The sequence below is a fragment of the Struthio camelus genome, chromosome 2, assembly GCF_040807025.1.
Source record: "Struthio camelus isolate bStrCam1 chromosome 2, bStrCam1.hap1, whole genome shotgun sequence".
NCBI lineage: Eukaryota > Metazoa > Chordata > Aves > Struthioniformes > Struthionidae > Struthio > Struthio camelus.
The window spans coordinates 79,827,144-79,848,147 of NC_090943.1; the positions used below are offsets into that span (position 1 = coordinate 79,827,144).

The 21,004-nt window shown below is 39.2% G+C and overlaps 1 protein-coding gene across 5 annotated transcripts in view; it reads left to right on the forward strand.

The window, feature by feature from the left end:
- The window catches only part of MTRR (5-methyltetrahydrofolate-homocysteine methyltransferase reductase), a 35,499-nt gene that overhangs the window by 3,648 nt on the left and 10,847 nt on the right, over nt 1–21,004 (forward strand). For all 5 annotated transcript variants that reach the window (XR_011138958.1, XM_068931365.1, XM_068931367.1 and 2 more), the window contains 8 exons: nt 3,241–3,394; nt 5,623–5,740; nt 6,914–7,283; nt 10,140–10,262; nt 11,426–11,579; nt 15,965–16,053; nt 17,762–17,942; nt 20,069–20,111. Coding sequence is in view for 4 of the 5 variants with exons in the window: in XM_068931365.1 (XP_068787466.1) it covers nt 3,241–3,394; nt 5,623–5,740; nt 6,914–7,283; nt 10,140–10,262; nt 11,426–11,579; nt 15,965–16,053; nt 17,762–17,942; nt 20,069–20,111 (1,232 nt within the window). In the remaining variant the exon portion in view is untranslated. The remainder of the gene's footprint in view (nt 1–3,240; nt 3,395–5,622; nt 5,741–6,913; nt 7,284–10,139; nt 10,263–11,425; nt 11,580–15,964; nt 16,054–17,761; nt 17,943–20,068; nt 20,112–21,004) is intronic.

Sequence of the window (21,004 nt, forward strand, 5' to 3'; positions counted from 1 at the left end):
GTTCTTGGAGTGATCTGAATAAGCACATCTGCCACAATATGTATTATTCTGGGTAAGACATCATTTGACTGTTTGATCACGTCTTTTTCCATCAGCAGTCATACGCAGCCTGAGCAGGTTGCTCTGTGCTGTTGTGCAGCAGTGCTGTCCTCAGCTGAGGAGTTAATTCAAAAGGGAGAGAAAGAATGGGCTGAAGATGGGAATGTCAAGGGATACAGGAAGGAGTGGAAGACAGTAAGAAACTATATGTAAGGTTTTTGTTGGTCTAGATATGCATCAGACTTCCTGATAATTGGCACAAATCAGTGCAGGATCTCTGCCCTTCTGCTTGCCGGATGACCTTGACTTTTCTTCCCAAGGAATCTATCCCAAATGTTTGGCTTCCAAAACATTGTCTTTAAGTTTGCAGAGGAGAACGTGCAGTGGAGAAAGCCAGTTCATCAGAATTTAATGAACTAATCTTGCCTCTGTTCTAATATACCAGCTTTTAAGTTTTACATTTGTATCTTTTTTGTTTTTTAATGGAACATAATTAGCGTAACTTCTTATGTGATATCAATAGACCCTTGCATTTGGTACTTGAAGTATTTGCTTTTGTTTGTGAATACTGTAGTAGCTTGTGACAGTGCATTGATGAAGCTCTTCTATTTTTACCTGTAAAATCAGGTATGGAAGCTTTGAAAATCCCAGTTATTGCAACAGGAACGTTAAGGCCTTTTTTTGCACACTATATAGTTCAGTCCTGGAAGTTCTTGCCTCAGGAATCTGTGGGTGCTAGGAGTTTGCATGAACTTGTAAAAGACAAAACCTCTGCTTGGGAATGTCCCTGGACCACAGCTCACTGAAGTCTGGCAAAGTACTCGGGATATCCTTGCATGCTTACTCTGTTCTCTTATACTGTACTTTACTCTTCTACAACAGCAGATGGTATTGTGCGCTGTCAGAGGCAGGATACTGTTCTAGGTGGTTCTTTAAGTTGCTTCATGCAACTATTTTTAGATTCTTCACAAAAGTCTTGGAAAAAATGATAACCGCAAAACCACTTGTTAGTCTCTTTGTATTCCTGACCTTTCTGGATTGTAGACGTAGCGGTGGCATTTTATATGCCTTGAGGAGGAGATGAGAGTTGAGTGAATTACTAAGTAAAGTATGTAGAAAATAGCTGTTCAAACTGTGAAATTTTGAATCGAAGTCTTGAAACTGCTCTTGTCACAAGTTAAAGACAAGCATGTGTCAAGCATCAGAAGCATGTGAATTAGATATGTATATACTTAAAGCTTGAGTTGAAACCATAATACCTCTTGCAATGTTTGTTGTCTCGTAATCCTACTATTTTATTAAATTTTGAATGGTAGGAGTGATTTTAAACTGAAACCTAGAGGGAGTGTTTGAAGGGTCTGGGCTTGCTCTTTATGGCAAAGAGGAGGCTAAGGAGTGACCTTGAGTGACGTCAAGCAGTCTGCTTGAGTCAAGCTCTTCTCAGCAGTGGAAGACTACCACAAGAGGGAAAATCCACAAAGTGCAGATTGGTAAACTCAGATTTGACACTAGTAGAAGAAGTTCTGGATAGATGATGTTGCCCGGAAGAGTGGAATCTCCACTGTTAGAGGTTTTCCGATGCAGCTACAGCCATGGCTGACTGAATTCAGTGTTGGTTAGCCCTGCCTTGGGCATGGGATTGGACTGGATGACCTCCAGAGGTCACTTCCAAACAATGTTTCTATGACTGTGAAACAATTTTTCACGTGATTCAAACTTACAGCATGTAGGGGTACTGTGAAAGAATGGATTGCTTGGTTGACCTGACAGTTAATATGTTATTACAGTGCTGCAGCTAGGTGTTAGTAGAAAACTGGAATAATCAAGGAAACAGTCTGGATTTCACTTGAAAAGTAATACGCGGTTGTATGAAACCTGAATTTATGAACATAGAACACTAAACACAGGCAGTTCTTGATGACCTAAAATAAAGGGAGTAGCCCCTATAAAACAGAACCATGGAAAATACCAGAGATGGCAAAGGGTAATAAGTGAATTGGGAGAAGGAGAGAGGGAAGGGCCAATGATGATTGACTCTGGAGCAGAGAGACTACTTTTCTTAGTTTACAGCTAACTTTGTTTCCCCACAGCACAGAACGTTTTAGTAAGGGCAGTGTAACGTGAAAGGTAGCAGATAGGACCAGATGATCTCTCACGGAATTTATAAATGATCTCAACTGTTTATATAAGCACACCCCAGTTTTCTACGGATAAATTGTCCAGATTGTGGGTAACTGTGTGATTGTGACGTATATGCAAAGATGTTTTTCCGCATGACAAAGCAAAGGCTGTAGTAGTTGCATATTTAAGCTGTCTGAGTGCAGTTATACAGTATTCTTAGCGTGAGTATTACCATGCTCAGAATGCTGCCGTTCAGTTTTGCGTGTGGGATCATAGCTTAATTCAGGTTGGAAGGGAGCAGGTCTCTGGTCCAGCCTCTTGCTCAAAGCAGGGTCAGCCATGAGGTCAAACCAGGTTGCTCAGCATTTTATCCAGTCTGGTCTTAAAAAAAACTCCAAGGATCGAGAAGGCCCAGCCTCTCTGGGCAGGCTATTATACCACCTCACACTCCTGATGATGGAAAAAGTTTCTCCTTACTTCAAGTCAGGACTGCTCTTGTTTCAACTCATGCCCATTGTCTCGTGGAAGAGATGCTGAGATCCAGCTTGCTGGTAGTTTCACTATAAATGTGCAGATGGCTTTATTTTCCAGAGTTTGCCTAGAGGTTTCTGTGTATTGATTTTATATTTTTCTCCGAAGATTGCAAGAATTTACAGAGTTAGGGCCAAAAAAAAAAAAAAACTTACTATTTTCAAATTTAGATGAAACAAAAAAAAAAGTTAACAGTGAATAAATGAAATAATAGTAAAGTAAATGCTGTTTTTAAGTTAATCATATGTTCCAAGTCCCTGGTTGTTTCTACCTTCTGAGCTCAGATGGCATGCTTTTTGATAGCCGGACTACCATTCATTTCTTCTGATCAGATGATTCTGAATATTGAGTTAATAAAGTAATAAGCAAGATGATGAGCTGCATCCCCAAAATAGCTTGTAATTGCTTGAAGAGTTTGTGGTTTTTATATAGATGAGATTGAACCTTTTTTTTGTAACTTTGGGAAAAGAAAATATGGAAAGTAATATCTAAGATCACAAATATTTATCAAATGTCACTTTGTAACTTGCTTTGTTCAATTATTTGTAGTATAATCTGGAAGCAGAAAAGGATCCTGTAGTTATTGTTATTTCTACTACTGGTACTGGAGACCCACCAGACACTGCCCGCAAGTTCATTAAGAAAATTCAAGACAAGACCTTGCCACCTGATCATTTTGCACATCTACAATATGGATTGTTAGGTGATTCAATATTTTCTATAGCATTCCGGCACTAGTTTGTCAGTGAATAATTTGTACTTGTAAATAGCATTTCTTAAAATATGTATATTTATAATACATTTATATTTTGAACAGGTATTTTGTGTAATCTCTTCTATGAGCAATAAAGGAAGCATGGCACAAAAGTGAAAGTTAGCTACCAATTTCATTTTTTTATACTTTTAATTTTATGCCTAAACGAAATATGATGTAAGCTATCTGTGATTGCTGAAGTTTTAATTTCATGTTAAATCTCTATGGATTAGGGATGTTTACCGGGCCTTGTAAGTGATCAGGCCTTTTTCTGTCCAAAGGGAAAGGCTATATAAAATACTGCTAAAGATTAAGACTTTAAGATCATCCCATCTCTTCACATTTTTAATAGCCCTTTCATTTTGAAGGTCATATTTACTGATTGATAAAAGGAATGTGACTTCAGATTACAAGTTGATAACAAAAATACAGACTTGCAAAATGCATTTCACATAACTTGAGCTGATGGCAAGGACAATTTGGAGCTGCATGTCCCCTCTCCATGCTTTTCAGCAGCAACAAGGACTAGAAGTACTGATCATTTTTATTACTTGATCTTGAATTAAAATGGTTATCTCTGTCAGTTTCTTGATGGGGGAGGAACACTTGAAGATTAGAATGGCACGTACATTTATAGAATTGCTTTGGGGGTAATTCCATTTCAAGACTGCTGTTGACTTTTCAAGTTACGTTTAAACCGACTTCAGACATTTCTGTTTGAAACTGGCTTATTTTAGCCTGACAAATTTAAGTTGATGGGTAAGAGTGAAGAAACTTCTAGTTTCCTAATAAGGGAAATACCTACTAAAAAGAAACTTCTAGTGGGTTTCTAGTATTGCAGTGTGAAATATATGTATCCTAAACATGTTATGAGATGTTATGCTGTTGCCTATTTATCCATCACAGTTTGTGAAACAGCTGGGTTTTCATAGCTAAATGGAAGCATGCTTATATAAAAATAAGCATTTTATTAACATTTATTTTTTATGTAAAAGATATAATATGTACTTTATAAAATGTTTTGTGATTCCAGTCTAAAAAGTTAGTAGTCTTAAAATACATTCTTAGTTTACATTTCAGTATGTCTAATGGAGTGTTAATGCTGATTACCCTAAGAGGGAGCCGGAGTTCCTACAGAAATTCCAAAAAGACTGTTGTAAAGAAGAAAGGAATAGTCTGTCTGTTGTCACTATCTACTGATAGGTGGGATAAGGACCTAGTGGCTTTAAATTACAAGAAAGGGTCAAGATGTGAAAAATCCTGGTAGTTAGGACAGTGAGATGCTGATGCAAATTCTGTAGAGAACTTGTGGAGTCTTCATAACCAGGATTTTCAAAACTATATTAGATAAGGATCTCTTGGGGATGAGGTATGTGCTGTTAATCTTGTATAGTGTGGGTCAGAGGACTGGCTGACATCTTAAAGTCTCAGCTCCTCCATGAATGTAGCTCCTGGCTCCACTGAATTTTTAACTGGTAACAAAATACATCTTCAAGTGGAAGCTCTTCATGGCTGTTAAAGGACAGAATGCTGCGTAAGTTCAGTGCAGTGAAAGTGAGATCCGCAAAGAGTCTTTTCCTTAGTAGCTCTCGTTCCGGTCTGGGATTTTGGGCCCAGATTCCCTTATGCATGTTTTCTTTTTTCTTTCTTCGTAGGGTATAAAATCACTGGTTCTTCCTATGTTTCTGACTTTTTTTTTAGATTCCAGTTTTTTTTAATTTCTTCTCATATTCCCTCCCTTGTGTTATTGACATATGGTAACAATTGTAACTTGAAGGTAAAATAATTTCTCTTGATAATTTACGAACAATTTATCAGTTTCATTCTGTTTCTAGTTATGTCAGTTCTTTACGTTTAAATGCAAAGTGTAAAAATCCAAAAAAATACTGAAAACCCTAAATTAAAGCAAGAGTCTTGTGAAGTATTAAGTATCTAAAGCAGGGCGTTTTCAGTTAAATACTGTGTCTTGCATTTATGAAGGAGGAACTTTTCAGCTATACTTTTGGACACGCAAGAAATTGTTAAGATCATACAAGTGTTTTGGTAACGTGCACTTTGATACATCAGATTATCTTGTTTGCCTGTGAGAAAATCTTGTGTTGTCTTTGCAGATTGTTGTCTGTGTAACCTGTGTGGCTGGCTAATTGATGGGATTCCTTTTTCCTTGAATGTGTTAGGTCTAGGAGATTCAGAGTACACCTTCTTTTGTAATGGTGGAAAGACGGTAGACAGACGACTTCAGGAACTTGGTGCCCAGCACTTCTATGATACAGGATTAGCAGATGATTGTGTAGGGTAAGAACTTAATGCTTTTGGATTTTAATTCTTCAGGATGCAATTACTACGTGTGAAGTTGGTTAGATGCTCTAAACTCTTTGAAATCCGGTGAACCTGAATGCTCAGCACCTTACAGCAATGAGTTCTATCTCAGCACAATATGCCTTTTCAATCTTAATTGCTGCTAAATGAAACTGCATTTTTTAAATCTAAGCAAGTATCTATAACATTTGTTAAAATTCAGGGAATTTAGTAGTTTTAGAAATGAAATAATTTAGAGTACTGTTTTGAATGAAGTAATTTAGAGTATTATTTTTAGAATAAATAAGGGTTTTTAAAAATATATTCTTTGTTTACCCAAGCAAATACAAACCAAATCCTGTTCCATAGTATCTGTGGCCAGGCACTGGATAATGGGATTTCTCTCTGCATACCCACCAGACTCTGATTCATTGTGATCTCGGTCTCTTTCAGAGATTTATCCAAGCTCACATCTTGTATTGGATGCAGTCTAAAGAATCTATTAAACAAATTCTCCCTTTATTGTAGTAGAGCTTCTTTAGGCAATCTATAAAATGGTTTATGATTCCCCCCCACCTCCTTCTGTAAAACATCCACCTGTTTTCCTTGATCTCCTCAGAGACAGGAATTTTATAAGGAAACAACACCCTTCCTGTTCTGTTGTTCTTTCTGGCCTGTAGGCCGCAGGCTTGGCTTATTTATTTTGAAGTGCAGTTTATTTTGGTTCTGTGCATGATGATATGAGACAGAATTGTACACACAAACATTGCCATAATCATAAAGCTTATTTCTTATGTTCTAAAATAAAAAATGGAACGTTATTGTAAGCTATTGATGTTGCTCTTGCGCAGCAAAAAATTCCGTATTTTGCTACTGTCCCTTCAACTTCCTGTCGTAAGAAAATAACATTGAGAAGCTGACAGAAGGAGTGAGATTGTTATACACTGTAGACCCCATAAATTTAAATAGCAGTAATAATTAAATGGAAACAAAAATTTTTAACAAGAAAGGTCATCTTGGTAACAGCTGCTTGTATGTTTAAAAAAAAAAAAAAAGGAAAATGAATAGTGTTGTATAGCTTCTTTTGTTCTTTTAATTATTTATAAATTAACAGTCCGATAGGTTATCCTTTTCTTTCATGTTACTTTTTTTATTTTCTTCCCTCCACAGTTTGGAACTAGTGGTTGACCCTTGGATTGATGGACTTTGGCTTGCCCTCAAAGAAGCGTTTCTATTGCAGGAAGAAAAAAAAGGCATGAGCAGCAACGTCGATGCTGTTTCTGACTCTCCCTTTGCAGCCCCATGTGTACGTGAACCAGACTTAACCTCAAAAATACAGCACTTGAAGCTAGAAGATGAGGGAGCGAGGAGTTCTGATGTTCTGTCACAGAAACTGGTTGACATAAATCTTGTGACTTCAGCTCAAGACCTAGAACCTTCGCTTGTTCGTTCTGTCCCTCCTGTCTCCCAGTCTGCTCTTAATATTCCTGCCTTGCCAGCAGAATATTTAGAGGTCCAGTTTCAGGACACCCATGGTGAGGTAAGGACTTCACGTTGAATGATGCAAGCCTTCAGTTCTGGTAAGGAGCATGAGTGTATACTCCTACGTACCACCCAAAGAGCAAGTGGACGCATATGTAAAGGAGGTACGTCCCTGAACACAGGAGTTCTTTGAATTGTAAGTGAAAGGTCTGTTTATATTGTAAGAATGTACTTGTCAGCATGTCAGTTAAGCACACTGACATAAAAGTATAATCTGGCTAACTAATAATTTGATGAGGGAATGGCAATGCAGTGCCAGGAATGGAAGAGCTGAAATCATCAGTGATTATATTCTGACAGTGAAACCATTTTCTGTGGAAAGAATTATGGTGCAATTTCAGTTCAAATTTCAAACCTTGCATAATAAACTAAGATGGCATAAAATTGCTTGAAATATTGCTGCATACTTACTAAATGAGAAACTTGCTATTGTAAAAAACGGTGATTATAATTTTACTATTCCAAAAAGAAGATAAATTATAGATAAAAAATCAATGTGCTTTTACTGTGTGGCCTGCAGTGCAAGGAGAAGAATTAGGATAAGCTACTGATCATCTCCAGTTGGTAAATTTAATGTTCAGAACTGGAAAATGTGACTTGAACTTTTTTGATTGCCAAAGGGCAGATGTTTTGCCTTTCTCTCTTGGGGAGCAGCAAGGGCTGGCTCCTCCTTAAGCAGGGAGCTGAGCATGATTACATGGCCAGCAGGGCAGGGACCTCACCAGCCAGGGAAAGCCCTCGCAATACCTGAGTGAGGCAAGCTTAGCAAACCCGGAGGTGGTAGCCAGGATCAACTAAGAGTCCGGATCATCAGGCAAGTTTGTGGTGATGAGGCAGGACTGAGGTCGGGCTGGGAAATCAGTCTGCGGGCCAGAGCCCAGATTGATGGGATCCGTGGGGAGGCATGGGCTTAGCTGTGGCTGAGCTGGAGACTAGTACTCCTATGATTAACTGAAGGCCCAGGTCTGAGCTTAAATGGGGCTCTTGGGGCCACGAGCAGAGTGTTTGGAGCCCAGTGAGGCTGCTCAGGGCCATTAAAGCCTGTTAGTGCCCTCAGAGCCTAGACAGTCTCAGTTGCAGATGACAGGAGTAGTGGTGAGAAAATCACTTTGTCTAACTAATATAATTATGAAATAGGATGCATGAAACTGAACGCTAGAGAATTTTACTTTTCTTTGAAACCTCAGACTTGTAGTTGTTTTTGTACAGGTTGTTGAGTTAAGCAATCTAAATTACTAAAACAAGGATTTACAATTTAGAGGTACTCTTGGATTACAGACCAGGTCCGAAGTGGTGCTATAGTGCTTGAAAGCGGAGCTGAGCACTCAATTTTTGATGAATACCAAGAGACTAATTCATAAAATCTCCCCTGCTGTGACAGGGGAGATTTCTACAAATCTAGAATTCAGGGACAGATTAAAGATGATGGTCTTTAGATTTCAGATGTACAGCTGTATGGTTGTCTTGAGCTTTGGAAAGCATCAAGTGCAGATTTTTCCTCGGACATTATTTTTTTTAGCAGAGATGGCGCTTAGCAAGTATGTCCCTTGTGCACTAGCTGTAAAAATAAATCTGACCCTACAATCCATATCCTTTCCCAAAATCTTGCATTGCAACAACCATGGGTAATATTTTGCCAACAAAACTGAAGTTGGTTCCTTCTAAAATGCATCAGCTTGATTTCGAACATCTCCAACTCCCTGTTATCTGAAGAAGGCTGGATGCATGATCTCTTCAGTTATTGATTTGAATTGTGTCTTGGAGCGCTGACGTCTGAAGATTGAATTAACAAGCTGATGCTAATCAGTAGAAGAGCAGTAATGGTCTACCTGTTAAGCCTTTGTGGCAAATACAGGATAATTCTATTTAGCTTAAACCTTGGTGTCATTATGCCTTGAACTTGACCTAGAGAGAATATGAATGTAGACAGCTATTAGAGTCCAACTGATGGACCATAACTTGATAGCTATTAATCGCAATGTTAAAATATAAGAGAATGTTAAAACTTCCGAGTGTTGTTCTCGGTTATTATTTGTCTTTTTTACAGGAAATCTTCAGATTAGCTGATATTGTCTTGTAATGGACATTTGATATCCCTCTCACCTCTGGGAGGATAAACCAAAAAGTAAAAGCCAAAACCTCTGGGTTATTGTCCGTACTGATATCAAATGATGCTCACTGACAGCAGTGATGGAGAAGTGAGGGCTGTAGTCTGATCTAAAAGTGACAGCCTTTGGTGGAAGCAGTCTAAAATTATTCTTGTGGCCCATTAACAAGTATTTTCATTTGTGCAGAAATACTGTGGGATAACGTGATCTCATTCTGCAATTGATACTTAGCTATCAATTTAATTACAGTTTTTAGAATTTCTCCTATAAATTGCCTGTAATAATACCCCCATCTGAATCCTGAAGTCCCAATTTCTTAACCTGCAATGATATTTTTAAATAGCTTCTGTTCTTTCTTCTTAGGTCCTTTCCTTACACTTAGTCAGCATTTAATTAGGCAGGAGTTTTCTGCGTTTTAATATAAATGCCATTTTCAAACTGTCTGTTTTAAGACAGCTCTTAAACTGCATTTGGTAATAGTTTAGATGCATTAAACTGTTCAAGCCTACTGACTTACTTAATTGAATATATGTCTATTACTACTTAGGTACGGTTTTTAAAAATGTAGAGCAAAGCACTGTGTGTGTGTGTAGTGTATTTTTTTCCTCCTCATTTTTTACTAAGGTTTAGTTTCAAAGAAAAAATTACCCGCAATTACACCGACATTAATTCATGTATATCATAATAACCTGTTACACAGTTGATTTGTATTTGTTCAGTGCAAGTTTTCATGTCCTCCTTTTCAGAATCCCAGCCTGTCCTCACTGACTTTGGAGGGAACAGCCTTTGAAGTGCCAGTTACAAAAGCAGTTCAGCTCACTAGAGAAGATGCAATAAAAACTGCCTTACTCTTAGAACTGGATATTGCAGTAAGTTAGTGAAGGCTTTTTCTTTAGTGGGTAAAAGTAAAGGCTAAAAATGTGTTATGTATGATAATTGGTGGGAAACTGTTAATGGTGTTTACTTATTTGACTGCTTAAAAAGAAAGAAGGATAATTTTTCCCTCTACAATAGGCTGAAGTCAGCTGAGGTTTATCCATTTTCTAAATGCAAAGTCTGAATTTGTTCAGTGAAAGTCATGGCACGCCAGAAGCCAAAACTTCTATGGGACTTCTTTGGAATCTTAGTTATAAATAGAGTATATTATACTTCTTCTAGCTACCTAAATTAAATTTTGAGCAAGTAAGCCCCTGAGATGAACTGTTTTCTTGCATGTATTGTATGTATCCTGTCACCAAGTAACTTCTGAATCCTGTCCAGAAAGGTGTATGCACGCATTGAACATAGGAATATTTTCCTGAGAGTCCTGAGACTCTCAGCAGCTTTTGTATGCAGGATGCCTTGCATGATGCTTAAGGAAATCATAATGATTCAAGTATAATTTTGCATGTATCTATATTCTTACGGTTCTATCAGTTAGGTGCTCAGCAGTTAGCTCAAGAACCTCAGCCAAGAAGGGAGAACCTGTGTCTTAATATCTGAGCTACCTTTTAATTTTCACTGTGCTCTTCCCTTACTGTTTTTTTTTTTCCTTCAGAAAATGAAACTACTTGGGGTCACTTCAGTCACATTTCATCAAATAGTTTTAACCGACAAATTTTCTTTTAGTCGTAATACATAGCTATGCAAAATTGTATTCATTGTGAGGACTTGATATTTATTCATTTTTCCACTATTCTCAAACCAGAAAACAAAGTGCATTGCTAATTAATGATCTGGACTGGTTGTTTTTAGCACATCCTCTTAATACACATTTATTTTCCTTCTGTTTAGGTTGCTTAGCAGGTCTTGTTGAAGAGCTTCCAAATATTTAACTCCAAGAAGGAAAGATTTTTCTAGTCAACCTGGAAAGAAAACATTAGTATTTAGTTTCCGATGTAATTAGAGCAATGAAGTGTCAGTACTGAGTATAAGAACATATGATTTCATGTGATTATGATAGTAGGAAGATTTTTGTCATTGTTAGGAATGAGAATGCTGTGGAGCTTGGTTTATTACAGTTTTATAAAAATTGTCTCATATTTTAAAACAGGATACAACCTTTGACTACCAGCCTGGAGATGCCTTTTGTGTAATATGTCCCAACAACGTCAATGAGGTGGAAGAACTTCTTCGCATCTTGGGACTTCCTGGAAAAGGAGAGCACTTTGTTTGTGTAAAGGTTAAACAGGGCACTAAAAAGAAAGGTAAGTGTTCCTTTCTGCGTTGGTAATATTAAGTGTGCATAGTTTTGAATATTTCCTATTTTCAGTATTGGGATACAGCTGTCATTTCATAGAGGCCTGTTAAAAATTAGAGGCATATGAAGAAGAGAGAAGGCATAAAATGCTGCAGTTGTTTTTACCATAGATGAGTGAGTTGCTGATTGGGAGCTTGAGACTGTCACTGGGGTTCCTCCCCCTGTTTCCTCTCTGATCCTTTGTGTTTATGGAAATGAGCCTTTACCTAATAACCTAACGTTCCCCCGCTTGAAAGTAAAACCCGAGAGCACTGCCCTGCATCCTCTGTCCTTGCCACAGCACTTCACAGCCATCTGTTTTACCTCCTAGGAGGGCTGCGCTCCTGGAGCAGAAGATTTAGTGCTGCGGCAAGGTACCTTTTAAGGGTCCCGTAGGTCTGTGTGGATCTGGCTTGCTGAGCCTTCTGGTCCCACTAGTCAGGAATGGTAGTTGCAGGCTTAGGGTAGCCCTGTGTAGTCTCAGCTGAACCTATGAGAATTACCCTTCTCTTGTCTTGTGTTTGATATCTCAGAGGTGCTTCTGACCTGTGCTTCTGCAGGATGGGGTAGGACTCTTGCTCCAAGTCCGTGGGTAAATCAGTTCCCTGCATCATCGAGGGCCACCCAGATTTTCCATTAAGTATGAGTTGTAAATGGGCCCATCTTCCTGGACTTGGCGAGTAACATGCTTGTTAATGACGTTGGTTTCCATAGTATCCCCTTTTCCATATGATAACATTTCCATCCACTGTGCCAGTTTAAGCCATTCCACAGTACAAGTGGTGCGTGAAAGCTCTGGTGGTTGCAGAGGCTGTCATTCGCCTAGGCTCTCCCATCCATATTCCTTGGCCTTGGTAAGGGGGGGGGGGTTTGTACTACAAATTGGGATCTGGTGCCTCAGCCCTTGATCCACAGCATACAGATTTGTATATATATCTATTTCCCAGGACATATTAATCGAAACAATACAGATGGACTGCACAAATTTATCTGCCACTTAAAATATTTCCAACCCCAAGGTAGCTACCGGCAGACTTAACAAATGTTTGGAGGCCAATCCTTTCCCAGTAAGGATTCTCAGGACTACTCATGGATGTGGAGTGCAGGCAGACATGGTTGCTATTACTTTGCATTGCTCCCCACCCTCTCAGCAAACCATATTGTCAGCACCCCGCAAGGAGTTGACAAGAGGGCATTTGAGTTTTTTTTAATTTCTAGGGCTATTTGTTACAACCATAAGCAATTCCGGCTAGAAGTGCCTTCTGTCCCCTAGGTAGCTTTAGCACAACTAAGATAAAAGGATCAAATGGACTACAGCCCTGGTCCAAATTACATACAGCTATTGCAAAAGGTGTGTGGGGAAAGTGTTTCAGGTCACAGGAGAGCCTCCCAGGCTCTTTTCTCCTTCCCCCTTGGCCCTTTCCACAGAGGTCCTTGCACTTGCGAGGGAGTGAGCACATTTGCAGGGAATGCATGACAGAGGTGTCTAGGCCCAGCAGACCCTCATCTCTGACCCCCGCTCCCCTAACGGACCTATGCTGGGGGGTCACCAGTTAGATTTGGAGCGGAGACATTGTCAGTTACAGCCTGGTCCCTGTGCTAGGGACAAGCCCTGGGTCCGCAGGGCTGATCTGGCTGTTATCTGGCCCCAGGAACTGGTGTGAGCAGTGCAGAGCTGAGTCCCTGGCAGAGTCGGGAGGTGACTGCTACTGGACTGGCCTCCTACCCCCTGAGGGAGGCCACATTGCCCATGGGCATCCCCCCCAACAAAGGTCCCATCCATTTGCAACTGTTTATTTCCCTGTGTAACATGTTTTCTCAAGTATCAAGGAGTGGGTTGTAAAGAACCTGACCTTAGCCTATTTTTTTGGGTCGCCACCTGCTATATTGCTAATGCAGTCTGTGTCTTAACAATTTGTGGCAGTTTTCGTTTTTTCAAAAGATCCTAAATGTTCTCTTTTAAATGTACATTTTATTCAAATGAAGCACTTCTGCTCACAAGAACCAATTTACACTTCTCAATCTTTCATAAGTTAATTTGTTTTCAGTCCAATTACTCTAGTTATCCTAGAAGTTCTAAAAATTTTGGTAAATGATTCTAACACACTGGACATGTTTGCAAAAACATCAGTCCTCTCCCCACGTAGGAAATTTTGTGCCTGCCGCCTTGGAAATGTCCACAGCCCCACTGGATCCTGCTGACTGCGCCAGATGTTAGGGGTTGCTGAATCCAGTAGCCTGATGGAGGTGAGGATCCCACAGCTCCATGTCCCCAGGTCCAGCCATTAGCAAGGCTGAGCATGTATTCCAAATAGACGCTCATACTCGCAAAGTACATGACTGGCCGTGCACACCAACACAGACAAGAAATACGGCACTTATGCAAACACAAATGGCACCAATGACCCCATCCAGTTTCTGCAACTTTTACGCCGTGTCTTGTGTTTGCATGTAAAATGTGATGCCTCTTTATGAATCTGAAGGAATAATAACGGAAAGGATGATCCTAGAGTCAAAGTTCTCTTCTTCTTTCTGCTCTTGAGTCTTCTGTGTGACCTGGAACAAATCACACTGACTTTTTACACTTGTCTTGCATACAGGGGCAGAATCATATCTGTCACTGCTGTTGGCAGCAACACAATATTCCACTTAAATTTTGTGTCTAGTTCCTTTGACTTTACTTAGTCTAGTAGTTCATCCATTCCTCTCAGTTACAGAGCTTTTCAACAGGAAAAGGCAGTGTGGGACAAGATCCCAGGTTATTAGCTGATCTCTAATTGAAAAAATAGATACATATGGACAGCTCATGAAGTTATGTTGACTTAACAAGTTGTTGCTGATGCATGAACTCCAATCATAGCTTGTGCAACAACTTCCAACCCACTGCAATTATGAAGTAAAGTGGTTTAGGATTAAGCCTAAATTCAGTTTCTTTGGAGCTGTGCTGGTGAGCAATGGCTCATTAAGTTGCTGTGACTTAGTTACTTGCTGTTGCCATTCTGTACAAAGAATTCAGCTCTGTAATGCAGCTTGGCAATCCTAGCTATGTTCCAGAGCTGTTTTCCCTTTAAGATGGTTGCCTCTGCAGCTGTATTCATTTCTCTGAGGAATTTGCAGTAACTATTACTGTTGTGGGTTTACTGAATGAAGAGAGCTAGGAAGCGTGAGGAAAAAAGAGGAGCATAAACATAAGACAGCACCTCTGGCGCATCTTCTGGATGTACTGAGAATTGTCTTGAATTCTATTTACAGTCTCTTTTTTGTTCAATCTATGAATTCTTTGATGAAGTACATGAGATCAATTGTTACCTCAAAAGAGAGGACACAATGCAGAAATTATTTAGCTGGCTGGTGCAAGATTATTGCTCAAATGCTCGTTTGCTGTAGTAGGTTTTTATTGTGTATGCAAGTATCCTAGGAAGAGGATCAAGTGTTTATTGTGGAATGCTGTCAGATGTTCAAAAAAAGGAAGTTTATGTAAGTATAAAAACAGCTTTCTCTTATATCACCTTTATGCCAGTCCTCTAATCTATTAAAAAATAAATTTTGTTCTTTGCGAAAGAGTTCAGTCAAATAATACTGCTGTGAAGAGGTAATTTACCAAGGTGTATAGGTATATTCTTGGAGCAAAAATTCTGTATTAAGGGACTCTTGAACATGGAGAAAAGCATAACAAGAATCAGTGACTGGGAGGAAGCAGATTAGCTGCTTTAGCATGGCGTGTTATGAGGCTGGTAAGCCTGGCTGGACCCTGACTGACTATGAAGAGATAGTTTGGATGTACATGCACCTCCTTCCCATAAATGAAACCCATAGGGAGTATAGGGCAGATTATTTGATTGCACGGAACTGCCTTGGATCTACTTGGGGCTCAGAAGTTCCAGTGAGGCACTTGGCCACAGTCACGTTTGATTAGATCTTTCGAAAACGTGCATGCAGTTCAGCATGTCCTGATTTTCAGGAGTCCTTACTGATGGAGGAAAAAATACACAAAGAAATGTGGATATTCCTCTCTCTTGTAGGCATTCCTCTGGATTGCTGTAGGGTGGAAAGGGGTAACAAGGGCTAGAGTGGCTTGGCAATAAAATTTATTTTAACATATATTAATTATAAACCATCTTCTTGTTTTCTGCCTTCCTGATAATTGTTGACTTTTCATTGGAAAATTTTCACTGATACTTCATCAGAAAACTGACTTGCTGTTTAGTTTATGGTTTCCATTCATGAGTGAGGCTGATCATACAAAAGTTGAGTATGGTTTAGCTCCTAGTATTTCTTGAAGGAGCAGTCTGTGATGCTAATTTTGGCTGTTAATAGGCACATATGTGTGCTTTTTTTCTTCCACTAAAATAGGAGCAACTCTTCCACAACACATTCCTGAGAGAAGCACTCTGAAATTCCTTCTAACCTGGTGTCTGGAAATAAGAACAATTCCCAAAAAGGTTTTTAAGTATTTCTTATTTTGTAGAGAAATCCTTAGTAATTCTGTGTTGTGTGGTTTATTGCAGATCTATCCTTGCATGGCTTGTAGTTACTGTGTTTGCTGGTTTGTCAGTTTGTATGCTACTGCTGATACTTGGTTTTAAGCAATTGTGCTCTTAGTACTTTTCTCTATTAGGGAAGCTGTGAGACTGGCAGAACAGGTACTGAAATCCCTTTTGCCATTCTGCAGTACCTTGCTTCATAGGTAATCTGCAGAAGTAAATGAAAAGCATTGGAACGTGTTGCTAGGTGGTTGGAAGGCTGTCAGTATCTGACCCTGGGCATTTTAGAGAAATCATGCCCACTGATCAAAGAGGAGCCATTTCTGCCCAGTTTAGTAATTCAAAGTGTGCGTGTTGCTTTATACAAACATCTCATGATGTCTTTTAAATGATTTTAATGCTTTTCTTTAACTTTTCAATAACCTGGCAGAAGTTGGAGATTGATTTTTTTTTTTTTTTTCTTGTATAATATTTGTTCCCACAACTGAAAATTATTTCCCTTGCATTTTGGGCCTCCAAAAACCTGGAAGCTTACAACTGAAAATGCTGTGTATTGTCTGATATTGTTAAAATGCATTTTAAAGATAGATTTGTGGGAAGTATGAAGCTAAAGAATCATGTTAGTTGGGTCTCTAAGGGAAATGAGTTTTTAGAAGAGGCTCTGTCCTCTCAATTAATTGGATTTTGCAGTAGGATCCACTACATGTAATTATTGGACGATATCCTGTAGAAGAGACACTTCCACTTGGTTCAGACTTTTCAAAAATTTCATTTAACAGTTTTTCAAAGTTTGTCTCAACAACAGGAGGAAGCAGAGAGCAGTGACTGGGGAGTATCACCCAGGCCAGTTCTAATAACCCATCTTCCTTATGGCCTGTTCAGTGTGGAGTGTGCTTTATGTAGCTCCATGCTCAGAACAAGTATCTGGAAGCATGGTGTTTGAGCGTACTCAAATTACTTTTTGAATTTTTTTTTTTTGTAGAATTTGTCCTCTGATTGCGTTTGGTTTTTTGGTTCACTTCTATGCACTGTATTTATTTCCACCTTGCCTTATGAAAAAAATAAACACCCTTGAAACTATTTGCATCCAATTTTTAATTTATCCTACAATGCTCAATTTACTTGTCCCTTAAGAAAAGCTTACAGTACCATTATGTAGGCAAGGAACACAGAATAAAACACCACAGCAGCACTTACATGACTCACTAAATACCATACTTAATACTTACAAACTCTTTGAAAAAGTATTACTGTATTATTTCTTTCCTTGCTTCGATAACTTTTCAATGGTGTTTTGTCTTGAATTAATTTGTGTTACGGGGCTGTTTATGGGGCTGATAAATTTGGGATTTATGTGGGAATGGCTTATGGCTGTTTATCTGTCCCTCCCCCAGTAAGTCCAGGTGGGATTTTCTGACCTGCCAGCTTGTCCCATACTTTAGAAAATAGCAGGCAAGAAACAAACAAAAAAAAAATGAAAAAATGAAAATAAAAATGTAATGTTTTCCTAGTAGGGGAAAGTGTGCATTGGGGAATAAATTCTGTTACCTGTTAACCTGCACAGTGACTGCTTCCTGTCCCTAGGCAAGCAAAGTTATTCCCAGATTTGTGAAGATTTGCCTAACTAGGCAACTTTTCTACCCTCCACTCTATTTTCTCCCCACAGGCATTTTTGCGAGCCCTTGTAGAATGTACCGGTGACGCAAGAGAGAAACGGAGGCTTCAGGAGCTTTGCAGCAGACAAGGAGCCTCTGATTACACCCGTTTCATTAGAGAGCCTAATGTCTGCTTGCTGGATTTACTTCATGCTTTTCCAAGCTGCAAGCCTTCACTTAACCTGCTAATTGGTAAGTGGCTGACTTGGACGCAATTAGATTTGGTTTCTGAAAACGTGTCAGACTGCATGTTCAGTTTCTCAAGAAGTGGAAAACCTGTTCAGTTAGCTGCTTTAGAAATATCACGGTACCTGTGGTGATCAAGCTAGAATTACTGTTGGGGAGCAAAGCTCTGTTATTCGGTGTGCAGTCTTTGGCCTTGATCCTGCGAACGCTTAGGCACATACCTGTGGTTCAGCTGATTCTTAGCTCCCGAGTGTAAAAATAAGCATTAAGGCGTTTGCCAGATTAGGGCTTTTAAGAATCAATTCATCACTGGTTAAAATTCAAACAGACCTGTTTTTACAGCTCATGATTTCCCTGCCTTCATGTTCTTTTCTTGCCCTTCTATCTGTTAAAACAGAAAGCTTTTTCCATTTTATCCGTGTTTATATAATGTCAAACACACTCATTGGGTTCCTTATATAAAATATCAAAGGAATGAGACTTCCAACTGTAGCCATCTCAGATGCACCTGAAAACGCTGACAGATATTTTCCAAATTAAAAATAAGAACGAATTTCTTAATATGTTTCACCAACTGAAACAACAAAGAAAAGTTACTTTTTGCGTTCTTGTGATATCCTTCTCTGCTGCTATGCCAAATCCAGTCTGCTATAAAATCGAAAGATCGTTCCCATATTTTTGCTGGCAAAGTATATGAAGCCATTCTGCGGTACAGTAAAAATAAACAAACGTTAAGTTCTGCAAGGAGATGTGAAGCAGAAAACATCTTTGCCAAATTGAGGGAAAAACTGTAAAAGGCAGAGGAAAAAATCTGATATTCAAATATTTAAAAATACTTGTTTACAAAGAAGCTATGCATATTCTAATTCATAGGAAAAAAAAAAAGAGTTCTTTTGATCTTATTTCAAAAATCTTTAAAAGAGCACCCATGCCTTGACTTGACTTCTTTTTCAGTTTAGAGCAGCAGTGGACATGGCAGGAAGCCCTGCATTCTTCTCAGACACAATATAGTGGGATGTAGGAAAGAATGAGAAAGGACTTGAAACTACAGTCTCTCCTTGAATCAAAGGAATGTATCAATCACTGTATCAAAGATGTAAAAAAGAAAGAAAATGCTCCCTTTCCTACAACTAGATACATTTTCAAATTGAAAACAAGAACGCTTAGTTCTAGCAACACTCAAAAATGTAGTGCAACATGCTACAAGCCACTGGACTGAATAAAAGGAAGCTTTGAAAAGTTTTTGAATGCGTGCCCTCGAGGAAGGCAGGTGCTGCATAGGTTTAGTGCCCTCTTTAAGTGATTTCCCTGAACTAGCATTTCTTATTTCTGATTTGAAGCAATCTTATGTAAGAGGGCATCTCTAAAACATGTTGGGGTGTTCAAGTCCGTGTACTGGTTGGAACCTCTGGTAACAGGTGGCACATGTGGGAAAGCGGCTATAAAGCAGTTAAACTGCCTTTTACAGCAGTGTGTGTACCCTGTTACTCCACTGTGTGTTTTCTGGCGTTTGCTATTCCTAATTTTATGGTATTACTTGCTTGTTGTGGCCATTTCCTACCACACTGTACGCTTAGCTTTATGTCCGCCTCCTTTTAATGTGCCCTTCTCCTCAGCCAAAGTGTGCGGTCTTCATGCTAGAGCAAGTTATTTCTTTGAAGACTGGGACACCAGTGACTTCAGCCTTCTCTGTGTGTGTGTGTGTGTGCACACACACACATACATACTTGTGTATTTTTCAATTTCAAAATTAGTGGTGGTGATGGGGGTGGTTAATTACAAAAATGCCCAATAAACTCCTATCCTAATTTTGAATAAGTGCTAGTTAAGGCTACAAGTGTGGTGATTTTTTGTGCGTATTTTTTAAGGTGCGGTTTTCCATATCTGTGAAATTTACATAGGTATTCATAGTAGTTTGAAATTATATTGGCATATCTGGTTCTAGGAGATATGTGTATGTGTATATGTATACATATATTTATCTATAGTTAGTACATATAAGAAACTGTCAATCAAGTAGTTCCTGTTCTCAGAGTTGCATAAAGTACTCTTGGATGCAAGATGGGGGAAAATTTAAGTTCAAGTTTCACTTTGTCCACTAACTACTGGCCTCCCTTTTTTTTGTCTCTCAGAGCATCTTCCTAAATTACAACCCAGATCCTATTCAGCTTCAAGGTAATGAAATATTCAAGTTATGTCTTCATAATTTCAGTAAACTTTTTGTCAAGTGTATGTAAGGAGTTTTACTTAGAATTTTTGATATAGTGTTTACTGTTGAATTCATCTTTATCTGCTTGAATCCCAGGGCTTGCTGCTCCCTTTTTTTATCCCTTTCTCCCATACTTGCCAAGAGAAGTGGGCAAGCACTGAAAACTCCCCCTGCCAAAAAAATAATTCTGCAAATAGAACGACCGTACTCACATGGTTGAGGAAGCAAAAATTGTCCAGACAGTACAATGCAGAAGGGTCTGCATTCATTTTCAAAAAGTGTGTGTTACTACCTTCGAGTTGGTCAGAATGACGAGTCAGGATGTTTTCATCATCTTGAATTATTTCCTAGAAGGTTATATCTGCTTTCAATCTGCCCAGTCAGTCCTGGGATTTATTTAACGTATCCTTTTGAGTAAAGCAGAGAAGTAGCTGATGGGCTGGATGAGTTTCAGCCGTTGGAGTATGTGGCTTTCCCCTCTTCAATAGGGCTGGAACCTTATTCACTGCTGGGACTTTGCAACAATCGTTGACCTCAGTGACTGGCCGCATAATGTGCGGAGTGCAGTCTGACTCTGAAGGAGATCAGAATCCAGCTGTTCTTCTTAGATATTGTTGCTGCACATCTCTCTAATGCACTAGCTTCCTTACCTTTGGAAGTTTCCATGATTACCTTTTTGAGGTTTGTGATCCTGGGATGTCTCTTTGCCGAGCCACCTCTTTCTGACAATTATCCCTCTGACTTCCTAAGAAATGCCACTAGTAGCCAGTTCCTGACCAGCGTTTCTTTCCATTCCTCGTTCTGAAGGGCTCTGAAATGTAGGCACATCCCTTCACATTCCCCACTGCAGGTGTCTGAC